Source organism: Falco biarmicus, chromosome 1 (assembly GCF_023638135.1).
Source record: "Falco biarmicus isolate bFalBia1 chromosome 1, bFalBia1.pri, whole genome shotgun sequence".
In the NCBI taxonomy this organism is placed as follows: domain Eukaryota; kingdom Metazoa; phylum Chordata; class Aves; order Falconiformes; family Falconidae; genus Falco; species Falco biarmicus.
In genome coordinates this window covers 77,992,832-78,012,381 of record NC_079288.1, presented here as the reverse complement: position 1 = coordinate 78,012,381, position 19,550 = coordinate 77,992,832, and the positions used below count along the sequence as shown (strand labels likewise).

At 43.4% G+C, this 19,550-nt stretch overlaps 1 protein-coding gene across 1 annotated transcript in view; it reads right to left on the bottom strand.

Annotated features, from left to right (window-relative positions):
• The window catches only part of CPZ (carboxypeptidase Z), a 43,342-nt gene that overhangs the window by 12,956 nt on the left and 10,836 nt on the right, over positions 1–19,550 (bottom strand). The window contains exons 2-7 of the mRNA XM_056326703.1: positions 18,075–18,098; positions 15,346–15,720; positions 14,340–14,552; positions 12,018–12,214; positions 10,892–11,053; positions 3,033–3,191 (exon numbers count right to left, since the gene is read on the bottom strand). Coding sequence (XP_056182678.1) covers positions 3,033–3,191; positions 10,892–11,053; positions 12,018–12,214; positions 14,340–14,552; positions 15,346–15,720; positions 18,075–18,098 — 1,130 coding nt within the window. The remainder of the gene's footprint in view (positions 1–3,032; positions 3,192–10,891; positions 11,054–12,017; positions 12,215–14,339; positions 14,553–15,345; positions 15,721–18,074; positions 18,099–19,550) is intronic.

The following is a 19,550-nucleotide window of genomic DNA, read 5'->3' as shown; positions in this document are numbered from 1 at the left end:
CTTGATGTTGTCATCAAGGATAAAGGTGAAAATAACCAAGCACACAACTTTGATCTAATATTTATAAATGTTTCTAATAATCACAAAACTGAGCCAATTAAGGGATTTCCACTGTAAGTGTAAATTTACCAAAATAATTTTGATGACCACAGTCTAAAAATCCTGACTTAATATAGAATGCTTTTGCATCTCCCTTGAGCTTCTGTGTGTCTAAGTACGGCTCAGTCCAGAAAATTAAGGGCTGAGTACGACAAAGTTCTGCTGGAAAGAAATGGATGTTAATTAAATTCATTAAGAACTCTTACTGCCAATAATTTGTGGACAGGCCCAATATCTTGAATTTCTACAGGAATCTGGGTCCCAGTTCCGAGTTTTCTGTGGAAGATCTTTGCTAAAAGTTTAGAAGGTGCCTATGTGACTTAGGAGTATATTCCTCAACTTTCCCAGACACCTGCAGATGTTTTATTTCCAGTGAGAAATCTTTCTTCTCTTGTTTCACACCAACTGGCATAAGGCTTTGCCTGGCCACTAATGCAAGTGAACGAAGATGGATGGTAGAGAGGAGGAGAAATCCAAAATCAAGTTAACTTGATGTAAAAAAAAATGTTAAACTTTTTAAAAAAACAAGTTAAAATGGTCTCAAATAGCAATATATTTACTATTACTTAGCAGCTAACGTATGACTAGTCATGGACCTCAGAAAACCAGACATTTAGGTGTAACACAGTGGAACAAAAAGGGAAAAAAAATCACAGAGGCATCCTTGTGACTTCAGAATCGTAATGTTTCATTTGGCAAAATGAGGTCACCGCTGTTACCTTGGCCAGCACCCTCACCCTACCGACTGTCATAGGCTGGATTTTATAGGGGGAAGGAAAGGAGTGTTTCTCTTCACCAAAGGGAGGGAACTTGGTGTGCACCTTTCTGCTCTGGTGAGCACATGCATCAATGCAGCCTTCTGTGTAACACAAAACAAGATCCTGCTAAAAACATACACCTCTACAAAAGCCAAAAAATGGGAAATTTCTGGATTGGGTGGCCTGAACGAGGTGCAAGAATGTGAGTGTAAGGACATGGTCCAGCTTTGAGACACTTTAGTCTCAGTAGGTACCAGCCCAGGCTGTCATGCTGGCTAAAGAGGCTTGAAATCTGCAGTGTCTTGGAGCAGGTGCCAGGAAGATCCTCATGCTACTGCACATACACCATGAGGGGACACAGGGAGGTGGCAGCACCTACATGCGTTTTCAAACAGGGCAACCTGGTTTGAATATACTTTGTAGAATTTGACTTTTTAATTTCTGACCATTACCTGCACCACAGTATTTCACCCTGGGCTGCAGCCTCATTTCCCCTTGCACGGCAAATTCAACAGGTCAGGGATCAGAACAAGGGCTATGGCTAACGTATGGCAGCTAGGTCCTGACATAATGTCAAGGTGCTATATTTCAGGATGCAGGTTCCCCATCAGCAGCAGTTGCAGATGACATTACTAAAATGCAGGTCACTTCACAGGTACAGGTTTTATAACTTTCGGAAAAAAATTTAAAGTGATAATGTTAGTGGTGTTAAGGTTTCTGTGTTGACTCATTTGAAACACTGGTTTTAATTGAGGATACCTCCAGTCCTGCCCTATATGTTTTAAACTTCGAAGTTTATAGTTAACTTCCCAGGGTTTGCAGCCACTGACTATGCAGCAGTCACTGGTGTGAGGTCCTCTTACACTGTTGCAAACCAGGAATGCCATTTGGGTTTGCCCAACTATGCACTGCATTGGGATGGAGCTCTTTGTCCAAGTGACTGCATTCTTTCACTGAAAACACACATACTGTCCCTGACTGAAGATGATGGAGAGACTCCTGTCCTTCCATCCCGCAGGTGGACTGCTTGACAAGGCACACATGGCCACATTCCTCCACCACCTATGTGTAAATCAGGATACCCCTAGCCTAAATGATGGAATATAAGTGCACAGGTTTATGATTTCCCCTAGTCTTCACCAAGAGCTTCTGTAGCTTTCATTACCACCCAGCAGGTATTTGTTACATGAGCTTTTTACTGTGCCTGGTTTATTTCACTGCTAAATCATTGTCATACAGACATAGTCAGTAGGTATCATACAGCTCAGAAGAAATGAATTGTTACAGAAAATGTTTAATAGTCATAAATATTTAAATATTTAATATGTGCTGGTGAGAACTGTTACTTTAGAAGAAGTCATCCCAGAGATATGCTCAAACAACAGATGCTTCAAGTCAAAGATCAACTTCTGAGTATTTTCAAATGTTTATTATATAAAGAACTATCTTAACAGGACAGGGACATTTTTATCATATGCTAGAAGGCTGAAAAAATAGCTGTTCTCCTAGTGGGCATGTCGGCAATGAATACTAGATTGAGGAAGCCAAAGGGAAATAGGGAAGATGGCAAAAAATTTCACAGAAGATTTACAGTGAGTCCCAATTGGGGAACTTTCCAGGGATGAGGGGTAAACCATTCCTGTTCATCTGACCTGGAATAAATGTTACAAGGCTGCCACCATATGGCAGTCAGCCTTTTTTTTTTTTTTTTTTTTTTCCTAAAGAAGTCAACAGAAAATAATACTGCTGGTCAGGCTTGTTCCATTTCTTCTGGAAATCAGTAGTAAAAATGTCACAGCCTACAACCATTAAATAGTAAAAGCTTGTCTTTTCCTCACCTGTGCCTTGTGAAATCATGTTTGGCCTCACAAATATATGGGTAAATATTTACAGATCAGGCTGATAGTGTGTAAATGACCCTATATTTTAAGCCATGTTAAATAAGTGTATAAATAATACTATATATATATATATATATATATATATATATACACAGACACATGCATTTATATATATAAACGTGTGATTTATTACATATTTAATACATACATGCATACATATACACACATATATACAATCTAAATAAATCAGGGTTTTTTACTTGTTTAAGCAAAATACTTGCATAGTTCCACATGTGGAAACACTGATATGCTCACCCTGCAAAAACTATATTACCTTCTCATCAGGTGTAGGGGAGAACATTTTTTCTTCCATAGGATGCCTTGAATAGTCATAAGGATAGGTCACAACCAGCTCACCCCCATGGAGGCTGGCAGAGAGCACGAACGGGATAGACCTCAACCACTTCATGACTGCTTTTGTCTCAGGAGCCACCTGAAATCCAGGAGAAAATGAAAAGCTGTGAATAGTCATGCAGCTCCGAAGGGATTTGATCCTGGGCAGGATGAAGCTCAGTGGAGAAGAGAGTGTGTCAGAAAAAAGAATGCTGAAGCTCTTTGGCTCTTCCATCCCAAAGGTTAGTGGAGGAAGAGTGTCAGTTTGCTCCAGGGAACAAACGAGACACACTGTTCACTATGGAAAAACTGAAAGAAAAAAAAAACCAACAACTTTGACAGAAGAATAACTTTATTACAGTGACATTTCAGCAGTTCAAAGTGATGATGTTAGTATTTTAGGCTTGAAAAATTGTGGCATTGTACCACTACTCACAAACCAAACTCTTTATCTAATTTCATTTCTGAATCAGCAGAATTGACTTTGGATAGATAAGCTGGAATACGGGGATCAATTTGAAATTCTCAGCACTGGCTGGAAATACACTGTCTCATTTGCTATCCTTTGGTCTAGGTTTATATGCAAATAAATGAAAACTAATATATATAAAACACAATGACTGCAGTTTACCTGCACTGAACGGTTGCAGTAAGTCATAGAATTTGCCTTTCTGACAATCAGCGCTCAGTAACAGTGGCCAAAGGAGTAGGCACCGGACTCCCGAGGATGCTCAGGCACCCATCTCCCCCTGCAATGCAGGAGGCTCCTTCATCCCCTTTGCTAAGGAGTAATTTCACGGACCTGTTCCGGAGTTAGTCAATTCTTAGTGGTAAGAGTGTCATCTGGTGGCCGCTCCCTGCAAGCCCAGACGCACGCCAGTGCCCTTGGAGGAGGTGAAGGTCTTTTGCTTGTAGTTTGTGAAGCTTCCAGAGGAAACGTGGGTGAGGGCAGAGGCTGCTAACCTGCGCTTTGCTTTGCATGGGTGCAGATCTACAGTTTTTTAAAAATGAGCCAGATCTGTTATGATGGACTTAGTCCAGCATCTATATAGGGCTGCTAAATTGCATATCACCCTTTGCTTTAATTCCATCAGCCATTAGCAAATCAGCCAGCCAGGATCCCAGAGTGGCTAAGGACTAGTAACACTGAATCAAGTCAGCAATGTGCAGGGGAAAAAAAAAAAAAAACCAAACCCACGAAAAATGTCAAACACAAAACCCCCAATCAAACAAAAAAATGAACAAACAAAAACTCTAGAGACCTATACATTAGAGTTGCAATAATAGTAATTCCTGTTTTCTTTGGATCAGTCCCTGTTCTGCTATTGGTAAATCCTAGCTTTGGGGATGAGTGGGTAACACAAACATAGGTATGGAACAGAGAAAAACACTGTGAAGCAAAGGTGCATCATGGATGTATTACAGCTCCCAGCAATGAGGTAGAAAGCAAAGTGTCTCAGGAAAAAGCCATGTCTAAATACAGTTTTACCTGGAATGATTTAAGAAGGTATCACCCTGCCCATCCCTGACCTAGGCAGAAGGCTAAAGTTCTTCATATGCCATAGTTATTAACTGAGTCCTCCTAGTTTTCAGGTTTCCTTAAATTGCCATTCTATAGCTGTTGAGCCTCCAGCCACTGCCACTGTGCTATTTGAAAAGGCTGTACCTTGTACTTGGGAAGAAATAGAAACCTGAGTTTCCCACTGCTGTAAGGTGAGTCATTAAATCAGTAGTTTGTGGTGAGCATATAGACACAAGTCAGATCGTGCCACTTGTCCTCAGAAGAAACAGGCTAGGTCCATTTTATATGTCAGCCTAGTGGCAGCCTCCGAATCTTTGTGTCACAAACCATTCAACCTTGGTACTATAAAACGGCAACTTAAGTGTAGGATGAGATGTAACAGGTAAAGTCTGACCAGCCCAGGAACACACAGAATGCACTTTGTGCACCAAAAACCTAACCAAGGTTTTTTGTGTAATTTGGAAAATAGTGCAGATTAGACACAAAGTTTCCAAGAAGGGCATGACCTGAAAATAATTTTTAACAAGGCAGATAAAGGGCACTCCAAAGGGAAAGGACAAATGCTCTGCACTCTCACATACCCACTCACCCAACACAGAGGTGGGAGAAGAAAACAGCCCACCAAGCTTCACGACAAAGAATCTGACAGTGTCCAAAGAATGGTACCAGCAGCAGTCAGTATTTGCTTTTCTGTCTTTGTGCAGTGCCCTGGGATGGTCTGATAAATATCTTTATCCCAAGAGAATTTGGGACTGAATCAGCCACTCTCACCTGAACGCTGAGAGTGCTTTGTTCATCCTTCGAGCCCACCTCTTCTGAAGAGAAGACCCCTGGTGGCTTATAAGGGGCTGCAAGTGGCACTGTCTGCCCCATGAATCCCCGTTTGGGGGTTCACGGGATGGCTGAGGACCTGTCACCAAGCCTGCACCTCCCAAGCCCCATAACACCAGCACTCGCCAGGAGGATGCTGTCCCAAAATTTCAGCAGCTCCCTGCCCCACCTGCAGCTGCCCCAGCTTGTACTGCCCAGCCAGAGAGGGCATCCCTGATGCCAGAATCAGCCCTGCTGTCAAACAGCAGTTTTGGCCTTGATAAGATCTTTATGCTGCTTCTGCAATTCAGTGGGCAAGGGTCAAATGCACAGTTTTATTTAGAGAGCTCCTAAATCCAGTCCTCCCCCCTGATTAGGCAGCTTGCTTACTAGATACCTGCAGAAGCCACAAGACACTGCTGTGTCACAGAGCCGATGTCTTATTGAAGCGAATGTTGTGGAAAATCAGGAGTTTCAATGTCACTATTTTTAACCTAATAGCATTTCAGTGACATCATTACAGTGATTAAGGCTTTGAAATGTGTACATCCTGGTTCAGCTCCACTGGATGATAACAGATGCTATCTGTGTCACACTGGTCTTTGACTATTCATAGACTTTTCCTTTAATGTGGGTTTTGATTTATTTATTTTTTTTACCAGGGCTCTTGCTTTTTAGTCAGAGATCAATTTTAAAGTATCCACCTCACAGGAACAATTTGGGGCACAATCAGAAAACAGCTGAAATATTTTTGCGTAAGTACAGGAACGGTCACAACCCTTGTAAACCTGAGTCTCATTTCTGTCAATTACACTGCAATTAGTCACTGTCTCCATGGCTTTCAAAGACTTCTTTTTATCCTTTTAGAAGCAACCAGACTCATTTTCCTAAAGACTATGCCAGCCTCCACTGGCACAGACTTCTAAATTCTGTTTGAATCAAGCCAATTTGACTTCAGTTCAGATGAAACCTGAGGTCTCTCAGCCTGAGCCCTCAGACCACTTATTACAATAATTCAAAACAGTGGGGAAGAAAATGCACTGTACAGCAAGGGTTACAGGGAGACAGGAGCTCTCCTGAGTTTATGGGATTGGCTGGGATCTCACTTTTCCTTTTTTGATCTTTATATAATGCCCTGCAATAGTCAGATGATTACTTTAATAAGGCAGGTCGTACACATCATTAAGTAAATGAAAGCCGAGGGGCTGGTGTTGAAACATCCAATCTAATGTTTTTGCATGCACAAAGCCAACTACTGTAAAAGCCATGGGTTCATCTGCCTGACAAAATTGAAGCTCATTATGGGATAGCTGATTTGGCTGTCCTATGATACCACTGGCAGAGGAGAGGGATGCGAGGCTTGAGACCACATACTGCCAGGTTTCTGAACCATGTGAAACTGCAGTCAGCAAGGAGATTTTGTGGTGTCATCCAGGTCAGAGGCAAATTGGTTCTCTCATTTGTTCTATAAAGCATATGGATTTGGAGATGCTTGGGGTGTTGCTTAGGTCAGGACCCACTTGGGTGTCAGGAGAGCATCCAGAGGTTCCCTGAGGTTTGGTGCTCTGAGGAATGAATCGTTGGGTCACTGCCTTATTTTGTCTTCGAAAACAAGAAAACACTTGAAGGAGAAGAGATTTATTTATAACCCCAGGTCTGCACCCGCTGAGGCAGAGCTCAGACAGAGGGTGGTTGTGTGCCAATACTTCCTGGTCCCTTGTCTGTGGTGACAGACACCCTGGAGTGACCCTGCAGCTGGGGCAGTGGTGGCCACAGCAGTGGGGATAACTGTGGGACAAATGTTAGGCTGACTCCATCCAGCCCTCTACAAACCACTATGATGTTATACACCCAAGAAAGCCGAATACATTGTTGTAAAAATGACATCTGCAAGTGGCTGCCTACCACTGACCATCCCAAAGACCATCAGAAAGACCATGGCAGAAGCAGGGCTGGGGGAGGGAGTGGGGAGGTTAAAGCCAGAAAATCCAGAGGATTGCAGGCACTCTGGGCTGCATGGCTTGCACCAGGCACTGGCACAAAGAGGGGTCGAAGCCATGTTTGTCCTTCCTCAGTGGTGCCTGAGCCTTCAGCCTTCAACCCTGCACCTCTGGATGGAGAGTAAGAGTGAGCACATGGCTGGGAGGAGATCTCCATCCTTTCCTTTATACCCCAAAGCCTGCTGCACAGCCACTACATACAGTCCGAAAGGTCAAAAGCAGCTTTCCTGGATACCTCCATGGAAAACCAAAGGCATTTTTGATGACTTTTAGGTGTACCAGCAATCCTGTAGCCTGTCTACACATAGCTCAGGGAATGATACAGCCCATGAAAGAGCTCCCAGGAGACTGCCATCCTCACTACTGATTTTGCAAAGGGCCAGGAAAGGAAGGACTCTGCCTGGTAAGTGAGATGTTGCAGACACAATTTGACTCATCAGCTGTATCTTTGTGGACACGCTGGTGGCAGTGCTTGGTGGCTGGGCTATACAGCCTTGGTAAGAACTGAAGTAAGCGTCTGTGAGTTCATGTTCCTAAGACAGGGAACATCTCCCTGTAAGCATTTCCCCAAGGAAAGCACATACATTGATGAGGGTCAAAAAGCCTGACAGGTAACAGACCTGCAGTTGCGTGGAATGACCAGCCTTGACAAAACTGAGAGCAGGACAGCACTTGCTCTCAAATCAGGAACCCAGTGAGAAGCTGTGACCAAGAGAGATGGGCTCTGCAAGAGCATCTGAAATAGCACCTGAGAGGCTACCGGTAAGATAGAAACGTACATGTATGTTTGTAATGACTGTCGCTTTATTATATATTTTTGATTCAGCATGTTCTTCTAAGTAAACATCATGTTACAAAAGCTGGCAGGTTCCTGACTAACTGAATAATCTTGTTTTGCCCTGTGTGAACAGGATGACAGATACTGAACTAAAGTGAGCCATCTTTAGAGAACTGCTGTGAAAGTCCGGGCTTTAGATGATGAGGAAGAGGGTTTCCTAAAATCAGAACAGGGATGGCTCCAAGCCTTAGTCCTACATGGGAAAGCAAACATGCTGGGAGACCAGGTAAGATTGTAGTGCCTCCAGCTGGGAGCTCACACCTGCAGTACTCAGTCCTCTGCACAAACAATGCGGTTTCACGCCAGATAACTGGAAGGCTAGGCCTAATCCCCCTCCCAAGCCTCTTCATATTTGTTCATATACCATTCATTTGTTGAAGAAAAATTTCGGTTTGATATCTATAAATGGTTGTTAGAGGTACTGCTATGAACACTGCTATACAGAAGCGGGGTTGTACAGGGTTTGCATGGAAAGGTCTTGGTAGTGGGGGGCTACCAAGGATGGCTGCTGTGAGGAGCTGCCAGAAGCTCCCCCCATGCCCGATGGAGCCAACGCCAGCCGGCTCCAGGATGGACCCGCCGCTGGGCAAGGCCGAGCCCATCAGTGATGGTGGTAGCAGCAGGGGGACAAAGTATTTCAGAAGGGGAAAAAGTTGCTGTGCAACAGCAATGTCACCCAGAGAGAGGAGTGAGCAGGTGTGCGAGCAGCAGCCCCGCAGACACCCGGTGGGTGCAGGCAGGGCCGGAGGGGCTCCAGGTGCCGGAGCAGAGGTTCCTCCCCAGCCCGCGGTGAAGGCCGCGGCGCGGCCGGCTGTGCCCTCAGCCCATGGAGCCCGCGGGGAGCAGGGACCCACCGGCCGCCCGGGGAGGGCCCCAGGCCGGGGCAGGGGGTGCCCAAGGAGGCTGCGCCCCCGGGGGGGGCTGGGCTGGGGCAGGGGCAGCGTGTGGGGACCCTCCCCCTGGGGGGAAGGGGCGGCAGGGGCAGCTGTGAGGGACTGACCCCAGCCCCATTCCCGGTCCCCTGTGCCGCTCGGGGGGAGCAGGGAGAGACATCGGGAGTGAGGCTGAGCCCGGGAACACGAGAAGGGGGGGGGAAGGTGGTTAAAGATTTGGGTTTTATTTTCTCATTATCCTACTCTGATTTTGATAGGTAATGAATTAAACTAATTTCCCCAAGTCGGGTCGGTTTTGCCCCTGTCGGTACTGGCTGAGTGACCCCCCTGCCCTTATCTCGACCCACGGGCCTTTCGTTACATTTCCTCCCCCCTGCCCAGCTGAGGAGGGCCCTGACACAGCCGCTCTGGTGGGCACCTGGCGCCCAGCCACAGTCAACCCACCACAGGGGTGAATCAAAACTATTATCTCTCTAGGCTTTTCTCCTAAAATCTTTTTTTTTTTTTTTTTTGCCTCAGCTGTTTTCATTTAACCTCAGGCTCTGCTCCACACACCCTCAACCCTTCTTTCCCATCTGAGGCTCTGTACTCTACTTGCATTTACCAGCTCACAGTTGTCTGTCGTTATTCAGTCAGAAAATGGAAACTGTTAAGTTTATGACCTTATACTCAGGTAGATATCTAGCAGAATGAGCTGGGATCTGTACGATTATATCCATAAACCAGAAAAAAACTTCTTGAGCTTAGTTATGTCAAAATCCAAGTGTTTAATACAGCCTGCATTACTGAGCTTCCTGCAGCCTTGCATCTTCAGAGGTACATTATCCTGAGGAAGTGAGGGGCTTCTATTCAGATTTCCCTAGTTTGAATTTGGGTACCAAAACACTGGGGCAGCATCAGAGATACCTTTGGGATTTAGACCTAGCCTCATAATAGATCACCTGCAGCAGAGTAGAGAACTGAAATATGGTTTCTCAAATCTGCTAATACACCAGCTGCTGAAATGACTGTTGCTAGCAATAAAATTTGAATTAGGATAAAGTGAGTTTAAAAGCAGAGCTCCCAGTATCAGAACTACTGATTTGCTTCCTGTGTTTCTTCTTTCAAGGGGAACTAAGTTCCATCGTGAGTTGCTAGTGTCGGGCTTCTGGGCTGCCAGTGACACAGGTAGAACTGAGCTTTGCATTCCTGTACATCACATAACATGCAGCTTAGTGATGATGAGTGTGAGGCCCTGCAGTGCTGCCTCCATCCTGCTGCCCGTGACTGGAAGCAGCAGCAACTCTCCCTTCCAGCACCACTGCAGCTTGACAGGCTGTTTCTATTGCTCCAACTGGTTACAGTCATTTATCAACATCCTTTTTGTGGAAGCTGATGCCACACAACTTCACATGAAGCCTTTGTATGTTTTCCAAGGCAGTGCAATGAGAGCCAAATTCATAAAGTCTTTAACTAATGATGAACCATTACACACTTGTGACCCCCTCCTAACAGTCATTATTCTTTATCTAAAATAGCAAAATACAAATTATCCACAAATTTTCCCAATGATCTGTGACACCTGCCTCTTTGGCCAGACCTACACCATCATTTTTCATGCCAATTCTGAGCCTGTCCAGTTTAGTCCTACTTGCAAAATCTGATTACCAGAGAATAACTTCAGAACAAGCAATCTCAGCTTCTTAAATTCCTGAGTTGCTATGTAGTACATGTGATTATAAAATCTGTAATTCATACCTTACCCCACCAGTAGGATTGTGGAATGGGGATGTGGTCAAGGCGGGCCCCACGAATCCCAGCTCTTCTGTAAGCCTCAGATGTCAAATCAGGGAAATTTCTGTTCAGGTCCAAGTTCTGAGCTGTCTGTCGTCCTATGACCCATCCATTGTAACCAGCTCCCTAATTTGTAACACAGAAGCCAGCCTCAGAATAACTTTCTGTTTCAAAATATCACTTTGTGGAAATGATTTAAAATGCCATTTTAATCAAAGAGAAGTTTTAGAATAAGTAAATTGAAAATGTCTATACTGTTAAAGAGCCACACTTACTAATCATTTTATATTCCCATGAACACTAACACACTAACCAGCATGCAGGAAGCATTTCATTCACCAGTGATGTGACTCATGAGAGGAACGCAGCAGCTTCTTACTCAGCATGGAGCAGGATGCAGAGTGGGTTAGAGGAGGAGAAAAAGAAAATACAGCTGACATTCCCAGACAGGATCAGGCAGATTGCAATAACGCCAGACTCATACAACTCATACAACAGAGAGAACTCACCGCATGAGCAATGCAGAAAAAGAAAGGTCCTATTTTCATGCTAATGGTGCTATCGGTAAAAGTGAGGAAGAAGAATGTCAGGTAAAATATAATAGAAGTTTTGCTTTCACAAATCTCCTTCAGACACCAGCTGATCTCTGAAAACTGCTATAGATTAGGAAAGGGTGACAGTACAGAAAAAACATTTTATTATACCTGCTCTTCTAAAAGGAGAAGAACATCTATTCCACAGTATTAAACCACATTTCCTTATAAAATAATTTAACAGTCATTACAGTGATTCAGTGGGCATTTTGTTCTAGAACTGATAGCAGAGAGTGCTAAATGTGTGAAAAAGTAACACAGTCATTCCCTCGTCATTGCATGCAGGCAGCAAAAATGACAAACGTGGCTCTGATTTCCTCTTGGCTCTGTCCACATCATCTTTGGAAAGCAACCTACCACCAAAACAGCCTGGGATTCTGGCTGCTGATTATTAATACTCCCTCCCATATGTGACATTCCCCTCCCAGTTTGTCCTTTAGCTTGGGGGTTTTTAGAAACATGAAGCCCTGAACATTTCCTTATAAAAAGTCTTTTACCTCTTCTGCAGCCAGTTCATACCCATCAGGGTTGAGTGAAGGTAGGAGATGAATTCTGGTATTATTAATCAAGGTCTGGATGCGAGGGTTCCCAAGAAGATACTCCGAACACAGATACTGTGCGAGGTATATTAGCAGCTCTTTCCCCACAACTTCATTTCCATGCATATTGCCAATGTACTTAAATTCTGGCTTAACTGCGAAATGTGAAGTAATGAGATGCTTTAATTTGATTATACTTGGATGGCTTCCAAAAGCAGCATAACCCAAATACCTTACTGATGAGTCAGAAAGTTTTATTTACACTAATTTAATGCATATGTTCCTGTAAATAGCACACCAATTCCAGATTAATTTCCCTCCCTTACAAGTCAGTTCAGCATCAATTTAAATAGTGCAAAATAAAGTATGTCCATACTCTCAGGATCCCACACCATAAGAAGCAATCATTGCTCTGATTTTGGGGGACTTATTAATTGTGAACAAAGACTGCTGTGAACAAAAGTGTCAGGCCACGGCAGGGAAGGAATAAAATACATCCCTGGCAATCTCACTTACCTTGGGTGGCTTCAATGCTTTATGTTGTCACAGATCCTAGAAACGACCTGCAGATGTGCAATATATTGTCTCTCTATTTGGAACAGAAATTAGGTCGTGCATAAAAAATGGCTTTCAGGCTAAATAGCCTTGGAATAAGACTATTAGAAACGTAAAACTTCACAATTCCCCACAGTTATTCTCCCAGTTTCCACCCTTTCTTAGAGACTAATGGAAAGTAGAAAAAAGATGCACTTTGGAGACACCCTTTCCTGTCTATCATTTCATCTTCCTCTTCGAACCTGGCCAGCCTCGAGCACTAAATGCTGGAGGAGGGCTGGCACAGACCTATTATGCAGTTTGCTCAAGCAGGCAAAATCTCCACCTCTAGAGCTATTTCCACTTTCTTTTGTGCTGTCCGGAGCAGCACGAAGCAACAGATTTAGAAGGAAATGCTAGGTAATATGTTAAACTACCATCTTTATCATGCCATATCACAGTTTTAATTTAAAAGCCTGATTTGTAGGCTTTGTGTTTTCCTGGCAAATGGAACTATCAGCTTAAAAAGACACCTGCAAGTTCTTTTCTTTACACAAGAAAGGAAGGATAATAGGACAGGAAATAGTAATGTAGGTCTTTGCTCTGTTCAAGACATCTCCTGTGACCTTGAGCATGTTTAAAGGCACCTCAAAATACCTCTACATCATGCAAGGCAGCGCGGCTGAGAGTTAAGCAAAGCTAACACCAGTCTTCACTGTCTTCTCTGTCTCCCATGCAGCATATCACACAGAAGACACAGTAGCTTGACCTGAGATAATAATCTCATTGAAGTATTAAATCAGATGTAGTTCAGTTCTGCTGCACTGCTGAGGCTGTTCTGATGCTGGAACTAGTCTGATGAGAAGCAGCCTGAGGTTCTGGGTATGCAGCAGTGGCCATAGCAGTCCACCTGAGTTAGTCAGGTACTGTATTTGAGCTGGGAGCTGGTAACTGGAAAATAACACCTAATCCTCCCCAGGGAAATGATCTGGATTTTGAAGAATGTACAACATTTAAAAATCTGGCCCTTGCTGTCTCAGTGATGAATCTACAAAATAGAGATCAGCACTGTTCCCCTTTGCAGAACAGTTGTGAGGATTCATATCCTAAAGGTATTCAGGCATTCTGATATCACAAATTCCTGGTATCATTCACCTGTTATACTGACAGGTATTACACTGGCCTGAAACTCTGTTCAGTATTGTTTTCTGTGCTGCATTGCCTATTTTTGATGTCAATGTCCTTCTGTATCCGAGGCCTTCTCACATGTACATATTGTAGGGTGTGAAAGACTATGTTTAGTCTAGGGACAGGCATTACTTGTAGGAAGTGTGTAGCACTTGATAAATAAAGCTTTTTATTAGTAATAAATAAAAGGAGACCGAGGAAGTGGTAGATGATGGAGAGGACAGGTCAGTAACAGAAAACTATCCCAACTTCTCTGTACACTGGACACATATAAATAATAGCCATATCACTGCAACCAAGCACATGGTCATACATCTAGGAACAAGGAATGTCAACCATGGTCATAAGTGGAGGTCATAAAGGTAGAAAATTGCAATTGGACTATAATTGCTACAGTGAACCATCGGCTATTGCTGTAATTCAGGAACACAAAGGAGGAGAAATGGTTTTGAATCAACGCTTTTTACAGTTTAAGTGATATCCCATTAAAAGGACCTGCTTTCACTTGGATAATCTGGACTTCCCTCAAGCAACTTGATCAACACTGATATAACTCACGCAGTTCATGGTGTCCAGGCTTGGTTGAAAACTCAATCACAAAAAGATCCTTTCCTTCAAAACTGCGACCTATGCTGTAAGTTGTTGCAATATGGGAGCACTTAGAAGCAGTCTTCTTTAATGTGCTCACCATTTGGGAATAAGAATGGTGTTTGAACTGAATAAAAGTTGCTGGCAAATCTGAAGGCAAATCTTCCTCCACATCTACTTCCCCTGCAAAGAAAAATTGTAACACAGTGTTTAAAACCATGATGCTCAGAGGATTGTATGAACGCCTGCACTTTTCTGCAAAATAACTTTTTCAGTAGTAGAATTATAGAAAATACAGCTGCAATCAAAATTTAAAACTATGTAGTACATCCTACACTGTTTATTGTGGCATATTTTGTTTGCAAAATCATACTAATGCTTAGGCACAGTGACAAATATTTTTTTGCAGCCTCCAGTTATAATCTGGCCTTTGGAATACTTAGCACATTATAGTCACAAAATGTACAGATCTTTCCCTTTGAATCTGGTGGAGCAAATTCATTTTTTAAGAGGTTCAGTTGTCTTCAGCTATCTGGATCTTCTTCATCCAAACAAAAATCTGTGACAACCATTAATGAGATTATTTTAATGAGGTGTTAAGCTTGTCAAGCAGTCATGAATTTATGATTGCATTACTATTTCAGTTTTTAAATAAAATATTTGAAATATACAGACAGCTATTACACAGAGCAGGGCTTATCTAAACGCACTTTGGCAGTCTAAACATCTAGCTCTGAGCTGCCTGCCTTGATGCTCTTTGTATATGAGAGAGAGAAACAGATGCTTTTTGAGCACAGTTTAATTAAGTGTTTAAAATAGGTGGAACAAGATGAATCACAGCTTACAGGTGTCTAAAAAGATGACAAGCTGAGATGACAAGCAGAGAGGTTTTGTGCCATAGACTTGTCAAGCTGAGTGAGGTGAGACCCTTCCCATCTAGACAAGTAAGCTGCATCAGCAGGGCTTCCTTCCTTACCTCGCAGCTTTGCCAGCGGGTCAAAACATCCCTCTTCTTCCCCAGCAAAAAAGCGGTCACAGTCTAAGAAGTACGGCCAAGCCATGTCTATTGCATCAAAGGCAGGGAGGCAATTTTTTTTCAGATTTTCACAGACATGCCTGCAGGGCTTTATAACTTTGTCCTTTTCGCACTGTGGGGCCAGCACTGAGCAGCCCAAGAGCCTCAGGTCCGGATTGCATTCTCCCTGGAGCAAGTTGTGCAGCACACTGATGAGGATGTACTCGGAGCTGTACTCAATCACTTCTCGAGACTTCTGATCCAGAAAATTAGGATACATCATTTGAGTATAGGCAACATCAGTACAAGAACTTAAAGCAATGTCCACACATTTTGCTATGAAAAGAAGATAAACATATGAAAAATAACTTGCTTCACTGACACTCTGAATAGTTGAAAGACAACATAACAAAGAACACATTAGATGAACTTAGGTTTTTGTTCACAGATAGACTAGAGGCAGTTTGCAATACTCTTAAATGAATTTGATGTCTAAAACCACTTATAGAAAGATAATGGAAAGTATGCTTGGTCTGGAGATTGACTGCAAACAGTTTGATGCAAGTAGATGACATTCAGAATTCAAATGGTATATAACAATTTGATGGAGCATCAGAAGTTACCTGATTAATAAGCATTGTTCCTAAAACAAGATTTATTTTGTTAATTCAATACCTGAACAGCAATGAAAGGACACATCCCTGCTCAGAAAACACTGGAGTATTGGGCCCATATGTGAGTTCATTAACAAATATCTTGGAAACCACCAATATTAATAAAATCTGGTTTCCAAAGGAAAGGCTGTCTCATACTTATAAAATCATAGAATGGTTTGGGTTGGCAGGGACCTTCAATATCATCTAGTTCAAACCTCCCTGCCATGGGCAGGGACACCTTCCACTAGACCAAGTTGCTCTAAGCCGCATCCAGCCTGGCCTTGAACACTTCCAGGGATGGGGCATCCACAGCTTCTCTGAGCAACCTCTTCCAGTGTCTCACCAGCCTCAGGGAAGAGTGTCTTCCTTATATTTGATCTAAATCTACCCTCTTTCAGCTTAAAGCCATTCCCCCCTGTCCTATCACTACATGCCCTTGTAGTCCTTCTCCAGCTTTCTTATGTGCCTCCTTTAGGTATGGAAAGGCTGCTGTAAGATCTGCCCAGAGTTCTCCAGGCTGAACAACCTTTCACAGCCTGTATTCATAGGAGGGGTGCTCCAGCCCTCTGATCATCTTGGTGGCCTTCCTCTGGGCTCACTCAAACAGATCCCTGTCTTTTTATGTTGGGGGCCCCAAGGCTGAACGCACTACTACAAGTAGGGTCTCATGAGGGTGGGGTAGAGGGGGAGAATTACCTCCTTTGACCTGCTGGCTACACTTCTTTTGCTGCAGCCCAGGATATGGTTGGTTTTCTGGGCTGCAAGTGCATGTTTCTGGGCCATGTTGAGCTTTTCGTCAACCAACACCCCCAAGTACTTCTCCTTGGGGCTGTTCTCAATCCATTCTCCACCCAGCCTGTATTTGTGTTTGGGATTACCCCGACCCATATGTAGGACCTTGCACTTGGCCTTGCTGGACTTCATGAGGTTTGCATGGGCCCACCTCTCAAGCCTGTCAAGGTCCCCCTGGATGGCATGCCTTCCTTCCAGCATGTTGAATGCACCACATGGCTTGGTGTCGTCAGCAGACTCGCTGAGGGTGCACTCAATCCCACTGTCCATGTCACTGACAAAGATGTTGAACAGCACTAGTCCCAGTACAGACCCCTGAGAAATGCCACTCGTCACTGGTCTTCACGTGGACATTGAGCCGTTGTTGACCGTAATTCTTTGAGTGCAACCATACCGATCGGCAACGAGGCCAATGCCTTATCCACTGAGCTGTCCATCTGTCAAATCCATGTCTCCAGCTTAATCTCCAAATAAATCTTATCTGATTTAAATTAACATTACAGTTTGATCTTATTAAACACCAGAGAATCCATAAGAGAGAAAAAAACCTTGAGGTGTGAATTTGCTGGTGTCTAACATAGGAAAAACTCAGATTCTGAATAAAGTGTGGTTTTGATATCATTATCTTCCCTGTCCTTACCTTTTGTTATGGATTCACTGATGAGGTGAGAGATCATACAGATCTCTATTTTCTGTAATGGGGAAGGCATTAGTAAGGTATCTTTCTTCTTTGCTTGGCCCCATAAAATTTATAAGACTTAATATGTCTGAATGCAGCTCCTCTGTGAAGTTTGGTTGAAATTGCCCAAAGAGATCAAAAGTTATTCTGGGACTTGACTCTCAGGCAAGCAGGCCCATAAATGTCCTTACATGTATATTCTCACAAACCTAATACCTTTTAAAAAATCAGGTTAAGAGGTCTTACGAAGGATAAATGTTGGTAATACCTTCAACCCACTCGGAGGTGAAGAGTAGTAATAGATTAATAGAGAGATGTCTTTTCATAAAATTACCAGCTATTACAGTAATGGGCCTATGTTTGAGCCTCCTTCTCTTGCTAATATCTCTGGCTGGCAGCAAATAGCATTGTCACAGCAGCAAAATGCTACCTTGTGTGAGAGATCATCTCTCGAGGAATAAGACCTAGTATAGCATCAACACTAGAAAACTTAATAGGAAATAGTAAAGGAATACTTAAGGTTTCAAGACTCTCCAAGGACAGTGAGCAAAGTCACATCATACCTTTCTGTACGGTTTGGCATTGACCTGCAAATAAAGAGGAAAAAAAAAAAAAAGCATTATGGCGGTATCTGTGGTACCTTCCTCATGTTAGGAATTGTCCAGTTTGGTAGCCCCACAAAGGCTGCTGCAGCTCTATGTCCTGAGGTCCACAGGGGACACGCATTTATTCCCAACAGTCACATATTACATATATTTACTCAATGAGAAAACACAGTACAGGCAAACCAACCAGCACCAAAAGCATCATCCCATTCCCCTTTCTGGCTAATCAGGATGAAAGACCACTGGTGGAACAGAAGTACAGGTGGATTCCTCCAGTAGCTCAGCTTAGACATACTCAAACCCCAATAGCCAGGCTCAGTTTACCCAGCAGGTGGTACCTGGATCCACTGATCTCCCAGTTGTCTCATGCACTGACACATATGCTGGTCTCACTGGTAGCTGGCCCATACCTAGAGCACGGTATGCTTGGTAGCCAAGCCCCAGGCACCATGGTCTTCCCAATAGCTGGCTTGGACCTCCTGGTTCCTCTAGTAGCCATGTCTGAGACCCTCCTGACTCTTCACTCTCCAGCCCAGGATCACAGCTGCTCAAATACCCAGCTCCCAATCTTTTGTCCTGTCCAGTGTGGTGTTTGCTAGCAACTGCACACACTGACATACAGGCACAAGGCACATGTACTCTGGTCCCTCTGGGTTTTGCACCCCAGACACAGAAACCCCTCTAACCCATGGTCTTACACCAGACCATATGGGGCTCTTGTGGAGCCCCATACACCCCCACCCCCACACACACAAAAAAAAGAGACCCTCACCCTAGCAAACAGTCAGAAATGGAGTTTAAGAAGAAGACAGGACAGACTTCAAGGATCCTGTGCAGGGCATGGCCAGACAAGCATATTGACCAGCCAGTTTTTGATCCAGTTTAAAAAGGGAGGAGGTCTTGATAATATATCTGAAGTGTGGTTGTGTAAGAAACCAGGCTTATCTTTGAAAAAAACATGGAGCTCCCCAGCCCTGACAACCTGACAATATTTCTAGGCATGCTTAAAAACTGTAAGTTAGGTGCCTAGGAAATTTCACTAATGAAAATGTAGGTCTTTAATAATCTGGTTTAGTCCAAAAGTCCATGTGAGTCCTTCTGAACATAACCAAGATGCCTCATGGATCTTCCCCTAACAAATCTGTGTCCCACATAATGGTGTGCCTACCTTCCTTGTAAAGCAATTAAAATTTTGATGGATGTGAAGGGATGTATTTCTTCCCCATCCTACTTCATTCTATCCCTAGCAACTGCATTTTATAATCCTTTTAATAAAAACTTAAAACTAATTATTTCCCTCCCCAGCTACTCTCATGGGAAAGCTTTTCCAAAAGTTCACTCCTTTAATGGCTAGAAATTGCCTTTTAATTTCCTCCCTAAAAGTATTCGTGGCCAGTTGATATCCGTGCATTGCTGTGCCAGCATTGTCCTTTA